Source organism: Equus przewalskii, chromosome 7, assembly GCF_037783145.1.
Source record: "Equus przewalskii isolate Varuska chromosome 7, EquPr2, whole genome shotgun sequence".
Classification (NCBI taxonomy): Eukaryota; Metazoa; Chordata; class Mammalia; order Perissodactyla; family Equidae; genus Equus; species Equus przewalskii.
The window spans coordinates 49,839,920-49,855,912 of NC_091837.1; the positions used below are offsets into that span (position 1 = coordinate 49,839,920).

At 44.8% G+C, this 15,993-nt stretch overlaps 1 protein-coding gene and 1 long non-coding RNA gene across 2 annotated transcripts in view; one reads left to right on the forward strand and one right to left on the reverse strand.

Moving 5' to 3' along the window:
• The window catches only part of KCTD1 (potassium channel tetramerization domain containing 1), a 190,345-nt gene extending 175,400 nt beyond the window's left edge, over positions 1-14,945 (reverse strand). The window contains exon 1 of the mRNA XM_008527574.2: positions 14,536-14,945. Within this exon, the coding sequence (XP_008525796.1) occupies positions 14,536-14,544 (9 nt within the window). The 5' untranslated portion in view covers positions 14,545-14,945. The remainder of the gene's footprint in view (positions 1-14,535) is intronic.
• The window catches only part of LOC139084522 (uncharacterized), a 260,226-nt gene continuing 256,910 nt past the window's right edge, over positions 12,678-15,993 (forward strand). The window contains exon 1 of the long non-coding RNA XR_011541963.1: positions 12,678-12,990. This is a non-coding gene — a long non-coding RNA (uncharacterized lncRNA). The remainder of the gene's footprint in view (positions 12,991-15,993) is intronic.

A 15,993-nucleotide genomic window follows, 5' to 3' on the forward strand; every position in this document is an offset into this window, starting at 1 on the left:
ATTTCCCTAAATTGTTTTTAAAAAAAACATTCAGTTGAGGAAACACAAAAGGGAACTTCACTGAGAAACATGACTGGATTTGGGGACAAGCAGGGATTACATTTGGTGCTTAAGGTCAGCTAAGTGGCATGAAACACTGGAAGACCGCAGAGGTTCGGATCCCAAGAGGAGTTCAAAATAATGCCTTTTAGAACATCCTAGGTTTTGCAATGCTGTTGCACTTGGAAAAGGCACAAGAACACACACTAAAATAAAAGGTGGTTTGAAAAGTACAACCTGCGAGGGAGGGGAGAAGGGAGGGAGGTGTGAGAAGCCAGACTGTGGTGGGCAGGGTGTGTGCAGAAGTGGCTGTGTGCTGGTGGTGAGGCGAGGGAAGCAGAAGCAGGAGGCAGGGAGGTTTTCTGTTTTGTGTTGAAGGGTGGTGTCTTAGTCAGCTCAGGCTGCCATGGACGCAGTGGCTTAAACAGCAGAAATTTATTTCTCACAGTTCTGAAGGCTGGAAGTCCAAGATCAAGGTGAGGACTCTCTTTCTATAGGTGGGCACCTTCTAGCTGTGAGCTCACATGACTTAGTGCTCTAATGGAGAGGGCCAGCCCTCTGGTGTCTTTTCTTATGAGGAAACTCACCTTATCAGATCAGTGCCCTACCCTTATGACCTCATTTATCCTTAACTACCTCCAGAAAGGTCCTACCTCCAAATTCAGTCACATTGGGGGTTAGGGCTTGAACATATGGATTTGGGGGGACAAAAGCAGATGGATTGCTTTGCAATGATTTTAGGCTAAAGGGAAGGGGCCAGTGTGGAGAGAGGAAAGATGAGACATTGAGGGGGTACAGCAAGAAAGGAAGAGAGCACTAGTGGAGCCATGGATGGGATTTTTGGTGTTAGAGAAAGGAAGGAGTGGATAACTCAGTAAATCATGAGGGCCGTTTACCTGATAGTGGGAATAGGTTTAGAATTTGAGAAGCGTAAAAAGATCCAGAAAAGCCTCCATGGGGAATGATATAGGAAGTCAACTGAGCACTGCCAAGAGGCCAGCCAAGGTGAGCTCACATGATTGCCACGCAGACATCAGCTTTAATGTCGCCTCTTTACAGAGGTCTCACCTGACCACGCTGTTTTAATTTTCAGCATAGCACTTAATCGTATCTGACTAAGTTGTTATTCCCCCACTAAATGTAAACTCCATGAGACCTGGATCTCTTTGCTTTGCTTGATGCAGTATTTCTGAGCGTTAGGGTAGTGCCTAGCACAGTAAAAACCAAAGAAGTCTCTGCCGGCTGAATGGATGAAGTATTTTGTAATGACACCAAAGAAAAGAATTATGTGACATTCTACCAGTGTCACTCAGGGTCCCAGGAACAAAAGTGAGGAAAAAGAAAGTCCATCCAGGACGGAGCGTTGACCAGGTGGGAATGACAGAGATGGCAAGACGAGGGAGGAATTAAGGGTGGTAGCGAGTGCAATGTGGAAATGGTGGTCCACTGAGCCCAGGCTGAATACGGAGGGAGAGATGACAAGGAAGAAAAACAGGGAGGGAGGCAGGATCAGAGAGATGGGAAAAGAGAAAGCAAGGAAGGGTCAAAAAGCAGGTTTAGTGGGAATGAGTAAGAGAGTAAGATACCCTGGTTTAAAGAAGAGTGCTGGAGTGGGAGATGCTGTGTTGGAGAGGTGATAAGAGATGAAAACGTTCAACTTGTGTCCAGGCGGGTGGTTGCCAACAGGAAGTGGAAAGTGAGAGGCACGGAAGTTTAGCCCATCAAGGCACCATGAAGCAGGGCAGTCTTTCAGAACGTGGTCCAGTAACTCTGAGAGTTGATTGGTACTGACAGAATAAAGGGCCCTGCAGTCAATTAAGTTTAGAAAATACCAGTTAGAAAACTGATTCATGTACTGCAAGACTTCTACAAATCTTTAACACACTTAAAAGAGACTTCAAAAGAGGGTATAGTGTTATGGAAAACAGTATGGAGATTCCTCAAAAAGTTAAAAATAGAAATACTCTATGACCCAGCCATCCCACTACTGGGTATCTATCCTAAGAACCTGAAATCAGCAATCCCAAGAGTCCCATGCACCCCTATGTTCATCGCAGCATTATTTACAATAGCCAAGATGTGGAACCAACCTAAATGCCCAGAAACTGATGACTGGATAAAGAAGATATGGTATATATACACAATGGAATACTACTCAGCCATAAAAAGGACCAAATTGTTCCATTCGCATCAACATGGATGGACCTTGAGGATATTATGTTAAGCGAAATAAGCCAGACAGAGAAAGACGAACTCTATATGACTCCACTTATAGGTGGAAGTTAACATATAGACAAGGAGAACTGATCGGTGGTTACCAGGGAAAAGGGGGGGTGGGGAGAGGGCACAAAGGGGGAAGTGGTGTACCCACAACATTACTAACAATAATGTACAACTGAAATCTCACAAGGTTGTAATCTATCATAATCTTAATAAAAAAAAAAAAAGAGGGTGTAGTGTTTCCTAAATTTATTTGACTGATGAACCCTTTTTCTTTCCCACCAGGAACATCTCTAGGGTCTGCTGTTTCCAGAGAACAGAGGTTCTCAAAGTGTGGTCCCTGGAACAGCAACTTCAGCATCCATTGGGAACCTGTTAGAAATGCAAGTTCTGGCCCTACCCCAGACCCATCTAATCAGAAACTCAGAGTGGAGGCAGGAATCTGTGTTTAACAAGTCCTCCAGGTGATTCTGATGCATGCTAAAGTTCATGACCACCAAGCTAGAAAATACTTTGGACAAGACTGATTCATGTTCATAGTTGGGAAAGACTATTTGTTAACGGGTGGGATAAGTCATTCATGTTAATGCTGAAGTCAGATAGTATGACTGCAGAAACTGAAATAGAGAAGAAAAATGTGTGTCCAACAATAACGTGCAAATTAAGATTGCAAAAATTAGTACTAGCCTAATTAATAAATCACATCAACATATTAATCAAATGACTATGGATTGCCTATTCCTTTGGATTATTCATACTGTTATGTCCCTCTCCTTAGCATGAATCAAGAGCTGACTCCTTTCCAACATACTTTATCAAGCTGTGGGGGGAGAAGGAAAGAAAGAGAAATGGATTTGAAAATTATTTCCTTTCTTTTCCCTTCTCCATCCTTTGACAGAGTTACCAAAAAGTAATTATGAGGCCAAAAGGTACACAGCAATGGAAAGGAAGAAGAGAAGATGGATCATGTGAAAAGTGGATCATCAGCTCTTGAATAACCAAAAACTGACCCTAAGTATCTGCATTATATGTGTGGCCATATAAATTCATATTTAAAAGTGGATTTAAAAAGCAATTATTTGCAAAGAGCTTTATCAATGAGTCAGCTCAGGAGTACTTTATCCACTTCTATAAAAAATGGTTTGGGGGTTAAAACATTTATCAGAAGGTCTAATTTTCAAGAGTTAAAAAAATGTATTTGTCCTACTCCTTAGCAGAATAACTTGGAAAGGTATTCACCATACATTTATAGTTTGAGGAAGAGCCAGCAAAAATAACTCGGATATACGAATGCTTCAACTGTACAATGGAAAAAAAAGTAGGAGTCTAAAAGGGATCTAGGTGTGTGTTTTCAAAAGCAAAATTTGAGGCTAAGTCTAAATCTTAAAATGCATTTTAACTCCGAATTTTCTTTAAGAGAGAAAAAGAAACAAAGAAGACCCCTTGAGTGATTATGCAGAGCTAAATGGTGGAGCTTTTTAAAGTGCTTTAGTCAGAAATATTCTTAGTTTCTAATGCATTTAGACATAAAGACACAGCAGAAATGAAAGAATAACATTGTGCAAAGATTTTCATGAGCACAAAGGCTTAATTGGAAGAAAAAAATGGTAAGAAATGTCCCTGATTTCTTAGGGTGGAAGTTTGTAGAACTTCCATTCCGTCTTTCACTTACTCGTTTACGGCCCAGCAAGATGCATGATTGGTGGGGGCCTGGTGATGCCATTGGTCAGGAACTCCTGTGGCTTTTTCTACTAAGTGGGGATGAGCTACACGGAAGGCGAGTCTAAATTAAGATCTGCTTTTCTTGTAGAAAACCACCTGCAATTCCTACACAGCTAGTTCGACTTGTGCAAACTTAGAATGATCCACTTCTCAGATACTCTGGATCTTTGAAATATAGTACAGCCACTGAGGAAGATGTCATTTTGAAATTTTGGCCCTCATTTAGAGAGTTGTCTGTTCTCCCAAACCTCATTTGGACGTACTGCAGAAAGCTGGGTCCAAAATCATTAGGCTCCAGACTCTGAAACGTGTCTTCCGTCCCAGGCTTGGAATGGCATTTCCAATCAGGGAGAGGCTGTTAGTTCATATGTCAGGTGAATTTCCCTCACCATTGAGAGTTCCTGGAACTCAGGCAAAAGAGCTGTGCTAAGAGCTGGCTCTCAGGTATGAGAGGAAAGTGATGGCCAAATATTTAGCAACGCACCTGGATCTTCCTACTGCTCAAAAAATGATGAGTGATGACTCTCAGGGGAGGAAAGCAATGCCAAACAAGAGTGGGGCTGACCCCAATCTTTGCGGCCATTCACCATTTCTGAACAGGGTTCTGAGGCTATAAATATCTAGGGGCCCTGACGGAAATTTAAAAGGGTAAGACATTTATTTTTTCACATATGTTATCTTATACTATTGGAACGTAACCCCATATGGCTTCATTGTTGATTTCTCTTATCTCTTAATCACTCTCGCAGTTACAGAGGGATTTACCAATTAGTACTTTAATATATTACGATCTCGCCATTAATTTGTTTCCTGTGTTTCTTATAGAGTGGAGCACGGAATCAATATTTCGTCTTCATTTGGTAAGATGGGAAAAGTAACAGCATCCATTTTATAGGGTAGCTGAAAGGATTAGAGGGGTTAACATATATGAAGTTCCTAGCACAAGGAAAAGTGCTTAATAATTACCTATTGGTAACAATAATTATTAATAAGAGGCAGTAATGCTTGGAGGGTTGAGAGCACAGACTCTGAAGCCTGAGCCTCATCCAAATCCTGACTCTCCCACTCACCAATAGGTGACCCTGGGCAAGTTACTTAAGCTCTCTGTGCCTCAATTTCCTTGTGTCAAAAACAGGGACACCAGCAGACTGTCCTCTGGGGGGATGGGTGAGGATTCGCTGAGATAATACTTGTCAAGTCCTTGGAAAACAGCCTGACTCACAGAAGAATTGAACTGGTGTTACGTACATAATTCTGACAACAGCCCTCTGAGGTGGTTTTTTGTCGCCCCATTTGTACAGATAATGAAGCTAAGGTTCAGGGTCACACAGCTAACAGGGGGTCCACAGTTCCAATCAACTGGAAGACCAAGCTCATTTCACTACCCCACATGAGAGGGCTATATGTGGGTCTTTAGTCGCACATGTCGCTGCTCCATTCCCTGGCGGCACGTGCCTGCCTAAAATGGGTTATCTTCTCTGCTAGTCCTCCTGATTCCTAATTGGCATCATGTGCTCTCAACCCAGAGCATGTGGTAGCATCATAGATGCTGGAGGTTGATAGCACGTTCTTCTGTTGATTCGCTTAAATGCACAGGAAAACAGGCCTCTATCTCTGGGAACTGGCAGAGAGCAGATTCTAACAGACCACGGTACCTGCTTTCTCTCCCCTCCCCGCCTCACAGCACAGGGGCAAATGGGAGACTCGGAGGTGGGGATTCTTCCAGGTGCCCCTGGTGAGCCTCAGTGGTTCCTGCGAAGGAGCCAAGGAAGGTTTTTAAAGTGGTTCTGACTTCCTTTTCACCAGAGGTGGGGCAATGGTGAGAAACTAAGAGAAAGACCAGAGGCTACTCCAAGAATTTGTTTGTGAATGTATACCGCTGCCATCTACTGGATGGAATGGGTATCACACCTGTTTCTTTGCTGTGTAATAATCAAATTCACTGAATCCCACTGTGGGTCCAGAATGTAGTGTTTTCATCATTTCATAGCACCAGTTCTAAATGTCTGCAGAATTTGGAAATCTCATGACAACTGTGCACAGGAGGACCTTCACGTGAGTAATCAAAAGGCCAACTGAGACATCTCTGAAGTAACATCCTATTCAGCATCAACAGTTCCCTAGATAAAATTTGGTCTGTTTCCAAATGGCTGATATAATTGGTTAGAGAAAGCCCACAACTATCAGGCAGGGGCATCTGGCAGAACTTGGACCCTCTTGTGAATGGCAAAAAGTACCTACAGAGAAATGAAATCACCACCTGGCTTTATTCTGGTGTTCTCTGAAAGTCTATGTTCATGCATCCAACAATTGCACACATCCTGTGAGCCAGGCACTGTATTATGAACCGAGTAAGCAAAGACGAATAAACAAAGTCCCTGTTCTTTTCTGTGTGTGGGGAGAAGAGTGGCCCTGAGGTAACATCTGTTGCCAATCTTCATCTTTTGGCTTGAGGAGGATTGTTACTGAGCTAACATCTGTGCCAGTCTTCCTCTATTTTATGTGGGGTACTGCCACAGCATGGCTTGACGAGTGGTGCTAGGTTTGCACCTGGGATCTGAACCTGCAAATCCTGGGCCACCCAAGCAGAGTGTGTGAACTTAACCACTATGCTGCTGGAGCAGCCCTGCAGTCCCTGTTCTTAATAATGTTGGATGGGGGCCAGGCTGGTGGCCTAGTAAAGTTCGTGCACTTGGCTTCGGTGGCCCAGGGTTCATGGGTTCAGATCCTGGGCACAGACTTACACATTGCTCATCAAGCCTTGCTGTGGCGGCATCCCACATACAAAATGGAGGAAGACTGACACAGATGTTAGCTCAGGGCCAATCTTCCTCAAGCAAAAAGGGGAAGATTGGCAACAGATGTTAGCTCAGGGCCAATCTTCATCACCAAAAACAAAAAACCCAAATAATATTGTATGGATATTTTCTGAATGGCCTACTATGTGCCAGGCATATACATCCCATTACCCGTCATTTAATCCTCAGAACAACCCTAGGATCTATTATTATCTCATTTAAAATGATCTCATATTATTATCTCATTTATAGTGACTATCTCATTTATAGTTCAGAAAACTGAAGCTTAGAGAGATTAAGTAATTTCCCCAAGATAGTACAGCGAGGAAGGGATGGAGTCGTGTTTGAATACAGGGTAGTGGGGGTGGGGAGGTGGAGGAAAGAAGTGTTGATAACATGGATAAATGTAGCCTTTTTTCTCCCCCACATGGAGAGTCTGGATCTTTTGTTTTACACAATTTTTTGTTCCATTAGCTACAAATTTCTAGCAAAGTGGAAGTGCTACAAAACAGTAAGTGATGATAGCAGTAGATGCTTTGGAAAGATTTATCAGGAAGAATATCCTGTCCTCTAGCAAGCATCTGAAATCTATCTAGTTAACATTCTCTCCAGTTCATAACTCTTCTTCTTAATAGCAGCCTTGGTGTCGGCAGCAAGACCTGAATTGTTGTCAGTTCTCATTGGATAGGAAACAAATCTGTATATTGGTCAGCATGACAGAGTATGTGTGAGCGAAGGATTTGCTCAGCAAGAGCAATTCCGATGTTCTGATCACAACAATCTCTTTCTCTCCCGATAAGAGCAGGGTGATAGTGCTGGTGCAGAGATCCTAGGGACGGATGGCCAGGGAGGTGGGTGGGATGGGGGAGAAAAGAGGAGAGCATGAATGGAAACTGGTGGCAGAGAAGACAGTCACTGTGTCGAATGCCTGTGAGAAGCGCTCAAATAGTACCTACTGGACGGAAAGAACTAGGAGTGCTGGTGCGACAGTAGAGCGGCTAACAGCAGGTAGGGGTTTGTAGTCAGCCTGCAGGACTAGAATCCCTGCTCTGCCACTAGCCTGGTCTTGGACCTCAGGCAAGTCACGCGCCTTTCTAATCCCTAGTTCTTTCACCTGTAAGATGGAGTTGCCCCACAGCATTGTTTTGGGGGCGCAGAGAGGTGATCTGGGCTGGCCTCTGCTGCTTACAGCAGGAGGCAGAATCTGTGAAGGAAAATCGCCCTTTAGGGTTGCTTGATGCTCCTTATTTGCACGTCAGTTTGCCATACATACTCTTATTTTTCCTCTCAACAATCCTAGAAGGCAGGTTGAAGAGAGATTATCATTCCCACATTTACAGAAGAAATGGATCCCCGGGTGACCTGGCTAAAATGAAGATGTTTTCCCAACCAGAGCCTGCCCTCAGGGGCAGCCATGAGAACCACCGAGAAAAGCATCTTACAGAATTGCATTATGTATCAAACCCCTATGCAGAGAGTGATATTCAAATTCCTGGAAATAACTGAAACTTGAATTTCTTGGAAGGAGCTCCAACCTGGAATTTCCTGGAAGGGGTACAACCAGAAAGGGGACAGCTATTATACAACATTCATGGCAGATTTCTTTTACTGAAATTCCCTTCCTAATAAGTTTTGATGTTAAAAGAAAAACTAATGCCCAAAGTTAGGTTATTTTAAAATTAATCAACTGTTCATCAGCCCATGTTCTTTTGGCGGTGACTAACACATTTATTGGGCAAAACACTATTTCCTGATGGTTATACATGATTGTGAAGCCAGACATGGGGGAATGAGTTTTAGAGAAGGAAGAACAAATGGAAAGAATGAACAAAATTATTAGAAATACCAAAAACAATGTCCACTTAGGAAAAGTATGGAAATGTCTCATTGAGACACTAACCAAGGATCAGTACAAAAAGTTAGAGACACAAAAAGTTAGCGGCAAATGCACTAAAATCTAACTGGGAGGAAGCAGAGCTGAGCAAACTCAATCAGACCAAACTAACTTTCCCGTCTTAAGGTCCTTAAAAGTTTTTTCAGTGAGTGATTTGCAATAACTGTGCCCGTTATTTGTATGTAAATGGGCTTTTAAAAAGCAGAGTTGAACAGTTAATTTTTATAGTCATTTAATACATGTTTATAATATTTTTAAGCACAACTAACTGGCGCTACAAGGCACAGACTTCACTTTGTTTCAGAAGGTTAAACATAGGCCTATTCAAATGATGAATTCCAACTTAGCTGGAGTTGGATCAATGAGACATCGTGGTGCAGTTCATAAAGGAAAAGGCATCGTGGAGGACAGGATAAGAGCAAGGAGAACAGCGCTTGACACACCGTGGGTGCTCCATACATGGCTGGTGAACAAACAGAGGGATTACAAAATGACCTTGGAACCCTCATACACTGCTGGTGGGAATGTAAATTGGTGCAGCCACTGTGGAAAACAGTATGGAGATTTCTCAGAAAACTAAAAATAGAACTACCATGTGATCCAGCTATTCCACTTCTGGGTATTTATCCAAAGAACATGAAAACACTAATTTGAAGATATATGCACCCCTATATCCGTTGCAGCATTATTCACAACAGCCAAGATGCAGAAGCAACCTAAGCACCCATGCATGGATGAACGGATAAAGAAGATGTGGTGTATATATACAATGGAATACTACTCAGCCATGAAAAGGATGAAATCTTGCCATTTACCACAACATGGATGGACCTTAAAGGTATTATGCTAACTGAAATAAGTCAGATGGAGAAAGACAAATACCATATGATTTCAATCATATGTGGAAGATAAACAAAAACACACATAGATATGGAGAACACATTGGTGGTTACCAGAGGGGAAGGGGGTGAGGGGAGGGTGAGAGGGGTAAAGGGATAGAGGTGTACGGTGATAGATGGCAACTAGACTTTTAGTGGTGAATATGATGCACTCTGTACAGAAGCAGAAATATAATGATGTACACCTGAAATTTATATAATGTTATAAACCAATGTTACTTCGATTAAAAAAAAAAGAATAACTTTGGTTTCCCTTGTGAATTCAGCTACACAGGATGTGAATGAGGCTTATCATTGCTACTCATTCTGGCTACTAGAAATGAAATGGAAGGTACAAAGTCTATTCAGTCTTCAGAATCCCAATGTCCATTCGGTTAACGTGTCAGAAACCCAGGCGTCTGCTTAACATCTCTCTCTCTCTCCTTGTTCGCCCATAACCAATCCTTTCCTATGTTCTGTCAATTTTACTTTCCAAATAGCTATGGAATCCTTCCATCCCTCTGCTTCCCCTGCCACTACCCAAACCCCAGCTATATCTTCTCTTGCCTTGATGACTGTAACAGCCTTCCAAGGGCTATGCTTCACCCACTCTGGGTCCCTATAATTCACTGCCCACAGTGACACCAGAATTGTCCTTTCCAAACACAAATCTGATTATGTCACTGCTGCCTCCCTCCCAATCCTCCTGGCCCACCCTTCACACTGCTCTTAGGGGAAGACCAGAGGCTGTCCCCACAGCCTGCTCTCCCATCACTGCCTCCTTCTTTCAACTCCAGCTAGCTAACCCTTAGTTCCTCTCCCTTTGCTATACCTCTCCCGACTTGGCAAACGCTGTTCCCTCTCCCCCGGCCTGGATCTTACCCCCTGTTCTCTCACTTCTTCTCTCGCCCCTGTCTGTCACTTAGATCTTAGTTTGTAACACTGCGTCTGGAACCCTGACCCCAGTCTTGGCCATTCTGCCCCACTTTGGTTAATGCTAAGAGAGTCCCATGTTCCTTTTTCTTCAAAGCACTAAACTCTGTCTGTCCATTGTTCAACTATTTGTTGACCGTCTGTCTCCCTATCTGAATCATAAGCTCCGGGAGATTGGGACTCTGAACGCTTTTTCTCACCATCATGTCTCCGGCATCTAACACGGTGTCTTGTGTACAGCAAGTAGAAAATAAATATTTGTTGAATGAATGAATGAACTTAATGAATATTGTCTAGTTATTCTTAAAGAATAATCTCTCTGTTTTGCTTTCTGCATGATTATCTCAAACCAAACTCATCAACAAGCATAGCATGATTTATGTCTAGCACGTTTTTATGAATGAAGAGCTGGAGTACTATTACAGTGCCTAGGAAAACGGAATTGTTTCTCACTTCTGCATGAGTAAGCTACTAAATTAAACAGACATGCTTGCATCTGAAAATTTCATTTTTATTCCCAAGATGGTTCATCCTAAAGAGAGAGAAAATAAAAGCTCCATTTGCTTGGGAAATTATAACTCGCAGTCCCAAAGAAGGTTTGGAAACACAGTTTAAGATCCAACTAAATAAAAGCCCTGGTCAACTGATGGTTCACAAACAAACAAACATCCTTTGACTCAAAAGCAACGTAAATGGGAAAAGATCTTAGCAGCACACATCACATTTCGGAATTAGAAAGCAATCATTCTGATTTTAGAAACATCAACAAGATAAAGCACTTGTGCAAGCCACTTACTGCTATACCTAGAGCTAAATGGAAGTTTAATTTAGAGAAAGTTCTCTGATAAAATACGTCTTTCACTAATTACTTTTATATTTAAAAACAAATTGTTTTGGATAAATAATTGTATGCCAAAAGGTCCATAACGCTATGTAACAAATTGCATAATATGTTTTCATCATCATCTAGTATAGGTCTTATTACAGTTACTTTCCTAGTACTTAGGTAGTATAATTTTTACAGTAATTACTGAATATTCTCCAAAATAAGTATTTCACACCAGCATAATATGAATGGTCAGTTAATCACTACTACTTAAATAAGTGTGAACCAAGCTATCATTGCGCATCCCTACTATGTAAGCTCTGGCAAAGGATTACACACACGAAAATCTTACAGCTGGAAGAGAGACCTCTAGCGTGTGTTGGAGAACTCTGTATTGTGCTTCGGGCATAATTAACACAGCAAAATCACCGCAGTCATTTTGAGTACTGTAGTGGGAGATTTTTTTGCCAACTATCATTCATGCTCAATTCATTTCAAAATTTCTTCCCAGCAAATGTATAATATTTTTGCCTAATTAGTTACTTTCTTTTTATAAACATATTGCCTAAACCAATGAAGTTTTCTCTGTGATGCAAAGTTTTCCAATTCAACGGTCACCTTTGCAACCTAATTAGTAAACATTAAACCTACTGTCATCATAACAATTGCTAACAATTCTTTTCATTCAAACAGCAGCAGGACCCCTCAGCCAAATTGTGGCAGTCCGTGTGCAGTCTCCTGAACACCAGCCCCTCATGGTAAGCCAAATGCCACACAAGTATAAACACCAGGAATAGATCGGCACATTGCCCACTATCCGGGAGACAAATGGATCCACTACTATTTTTAATTCACCAAGTAGGTTAGCTATTAGTTTTCACAGATTCCCATATATGCAGGTAAATTCCTTGATGTAAAAATCAGATTTAATGAAACATTCTATGGCATCAGCCTCAGCCTTTAAAAATCCATTTTTTTCTTCCTTTTCCACATTAAAAACACATTTGAGATACACACAGAAAATGTTTCTCTACAAAACACACACATACACACAAAACAGGAGGTCTCTTAAGGAGTCTACTGCTGAGAAGGTAAAAGCATTTTGCTCATTTTTAATTTGCTAAAACAATCCAAGCATGCTTGGTACCCAGAGGGTATTCTCAAATAAACTTGTATCTCTAGCTGCCAGCTTAGTTGATTGAAAACAGAAGGCAAACGTTTCTTAAAGAATGAGTATGTTAAACTGTTATGTCTCTCCCAGTTCCACCATTCCACCAAGGATACACACACACACGCGCGCACACACGCACATACGAGTCAAGGATTTGCTTGAAAGCAGCCAGTTCTATGGTCTAAAAGGTAATGCTGCATTTGTACCAAATTACTTCTGCCTACTGCGGTGCACCTCCGAGCGAGCGAGTCAGTGCCACAGGGATATTGGACAGTTCCTGCGTGCCGTTCTCCACGCACAAAGCCGACAGCCCCATTTGCAACTTCGCAAACTTAGTTGGCTCCCGCCCAGCCGGCCCCCGAAGCACAGTCACGGTGAAGACGTTAGGATACCAGAAAATCATTTCCACGATAGTGCTAAGTGTTCGAAAGCACAAAGGCAGACACTGTCGAGCCGCGCTAGCTAGGAAGTTGCGGCACTCCGGGCGGCTGTGCGGAGCACGCGTCCAGGTAAGGGATTCCTGTACCACAGGTCTGTTTTCCTCTTCCTGGATGTTTTGGGGCTCGACCTCACTTTTAACGCGAATTCACCATAACGCGCCCCCCACCACGTTCTTTTGCCAGGAGGCGCCGACTCTTTATTTTCCAGCCAGGTCCCTCTTGGGGACGGGAGAGGAAGCACACTTAACGTTTCAATAAAGAGGGGCGGCCGGGATGGGGAGTTGGGGGAGGAAAGAGGTCAGAAGGGAGCCAAACTGCATCCCTCTCGCCCACCTCTGTGCCCCAAGCGCTGGTTCAGACGGCGGAGACCGGAGGCGGCCAGGAAACTCTGTCCCTTTAAGGGAACCTTGGCCGCCAGAAGGGGAGGGAAGGATGCGGGCTCCGGACCCGGCGCTGCAGGCAACGCGGAGAAGAGGCGAACGCAGCAAAGCCACAGCCATTACCTGCAGCGCTCACATCCTTCCCCCACCGCTGCGCCCCCTCCCCCGTCCCCGCCTCCCAAGGAGACTTCTAATCCGGAGCATGTGCCGTGCCCTTTATCAGGGGAGGAGGTGGGGAGGAAGAGAAACGAGAGCTTTTTAAAAATAAATGAAACGTTTGCACTCAAAAGGGTGGTGGTGGCGGGGGGAGCTGGAAAAGGGAGGGGTGGTGGGAGGGGGCTTTAAAGGCGCCCTGGTGGGCGGAGGCGGCGGATCCGGATCAGCCCGGCCGGAGACGGACGGCGGACAGCGCTGGGCTCGGTCGCCGCTCACAAAGGGGAGCGGCGCGGGCAAAAGGGGAAGAACAAACCGCCCCGGGGCCCCATCCGCTCGGCAGCTACAATGGCGTCTTTCAGGGGCGTCCGGGGGCGCCACCGAGGCTTCCTGCGACGAGGGGGCGGAGGACGCCCCCCCGGCCGCAGCGGACCCCGCGGGCGGGAGCGCGCCCCGGGCGCCGCCACCCCCGCGCTCCCCGCAGGACGCTGCGCCCGGCTGGGGGCGCTCAGCCCGCGGCTGCGGGTCGGGGCCGCGCGCGGGGAGGCTGTCGGCGGGGTGGTTTGCAGGCGCTGAGCCCCGCTCCGGGGAAGAAAGGAGGCGCACGGGTCGGGCGAGGAGGGAGGGGAGCGGGGAGGGCGGGGGAGAGCCGCTGCAGAGCGGCCGGCGGGGAGGCTGGCGCGCGGGCGGCGCTGGCACCGGCTCCGAAAGCCGCCGCGGCTCCGCTCCGAGATCCGGAACCGGGCCCCGGGATCCGGAAACCCAGCCCCGGCGCGCGGGCTCCCAGCCCCCGGCCGCCCCGGCCCCGGCCGCGCCCGCTCCTCCGCCCGCTCCGCCCCGCGCGCCCGCTCCCGCTCGAGGAAGAAAGCCGAGAAACGGCAGAAGCAGCCCCGGAGGAGGCGGCGACCACTGCCCCACCGCCGGTCCGAGCGGATCCCGAGCCGCGGCGGCGGGCTGTGTGTGTGCGAGTGTGCCGCGCTCTCGCCCCATGCCTGGCACATGCGTAAAAGCGAGTTGCGCCCAAAGTCCCAGCCATACCCTCCTTAGCAAATAATAACAAACCCAAACCGTCAGATCTTACCTGAAACATTGAAGCACAAAGTCTCTCTCCAAGTCCCCTTTTCCTTTTCCTCTCCCCCCTTTTCCGATTTCTCTCCCAGCGATCTGCTCGGCTCGCCACACCAGAGAGAAATGCAATAGCTTGGCTAAGGTAGACAGAACAAAATACAGAGAAGAGTTGCTCCAGGGCTTTGAAACCCCTCAAGGCAAGGATCAGGATACAATTAGCTCATGCCTCTACCTCCAGTCTAAATCAATCTCCAAAATAAAACTTAAATCAAATTAACTGATCACAGGGCAGACAATTGATCTCCTTCGAAAATAAAGCTCTACATTTACGTATAGATAAATATACATATAGGAAATTTTTTTCCAGATTTTTTTGGGTGGAAAACCAGTCTTATTCCAGCCTCCAACTTGCTTTTTACCCTCCTCTTGCACAGAAAAGCTGATTTTAATCGTTGTGATTAGTTTTGATGTAACGTTTCCGCGGGCGATTTCTGCAAATGGATGGAGTGTTTCTTTGCCAAAAGAGGGAAAAGCAGCAGATGATGATAATTATAAGGATTGTTGGTTGTTTCTTTTCATTTGTGTTTAGGGCTCTCTCTTCACTTTCTCAAGTTGACCTGACATTGCTGTTACACTAAGGTCGCGCAACTTGTTGATGAGCGTCACCGCCCTGTCTGGTCGAAGGATAGGTGATAATTTGGCAATAGAGCAGCACATTTTTTGGTTCCTTTGGCGACATAACGTCCCAAATGACGTGGATAAAAATAAGCACATGCAGTCTGCTTTGCCCCAATCAAGTCTGAATCAGCCCCTGGGGGTGATACACAAACTCATTTCAAATGTTCAACCATGCAGAATTGCAGAAAGATTGAAGGAGTTACACCGCATTCTTTTTTTTTTTTAAATAGCGAAATTAAAAGAAAACAAAACGTACATGAGGTGTAGCCAAGGACCTGCCATTTATTTGACCAACCTTCTGAACATATCTTCCCTACTCCCTTCTCTCTGCTTCTCTCCACCTGGTATCTTTTACAGGGGGGTGTGTATAATTCATTATTTGACGGAAGTGCTCCGCAGAGCTAGAGAGACTCGGACATAAACATTTTCCCCAGTTGGCTACTCTAGTTCTGACCTCCCCCACTCGTCATCACTTCTCCTTCCTCTCTAGGTCTTTGTTCAAGGAGACTGTGCCTGAGCCGGTCCTTATCTTAATTCTCTTTAGTTGCAGTGGGATGTTGGTTATAACTCAAGGGTCACCTCCCATTAGTGTTATATCCTTGCAGGATACTTTTTGAAATGGTATGTTTTTTGAGCACTTCACAGTTCATTAATTCAAAGACTTTGCTGACATTTCTTATGAAAAAGACCAGGCTGTAAGGCCAAGGAAACTAAAAAAAGCAAGCAAGCAAGAAAAAAAAAAAAAAACCCCTTAAATAGGACCAGCCATATCCTGTGAGTACCTGCAATTGGC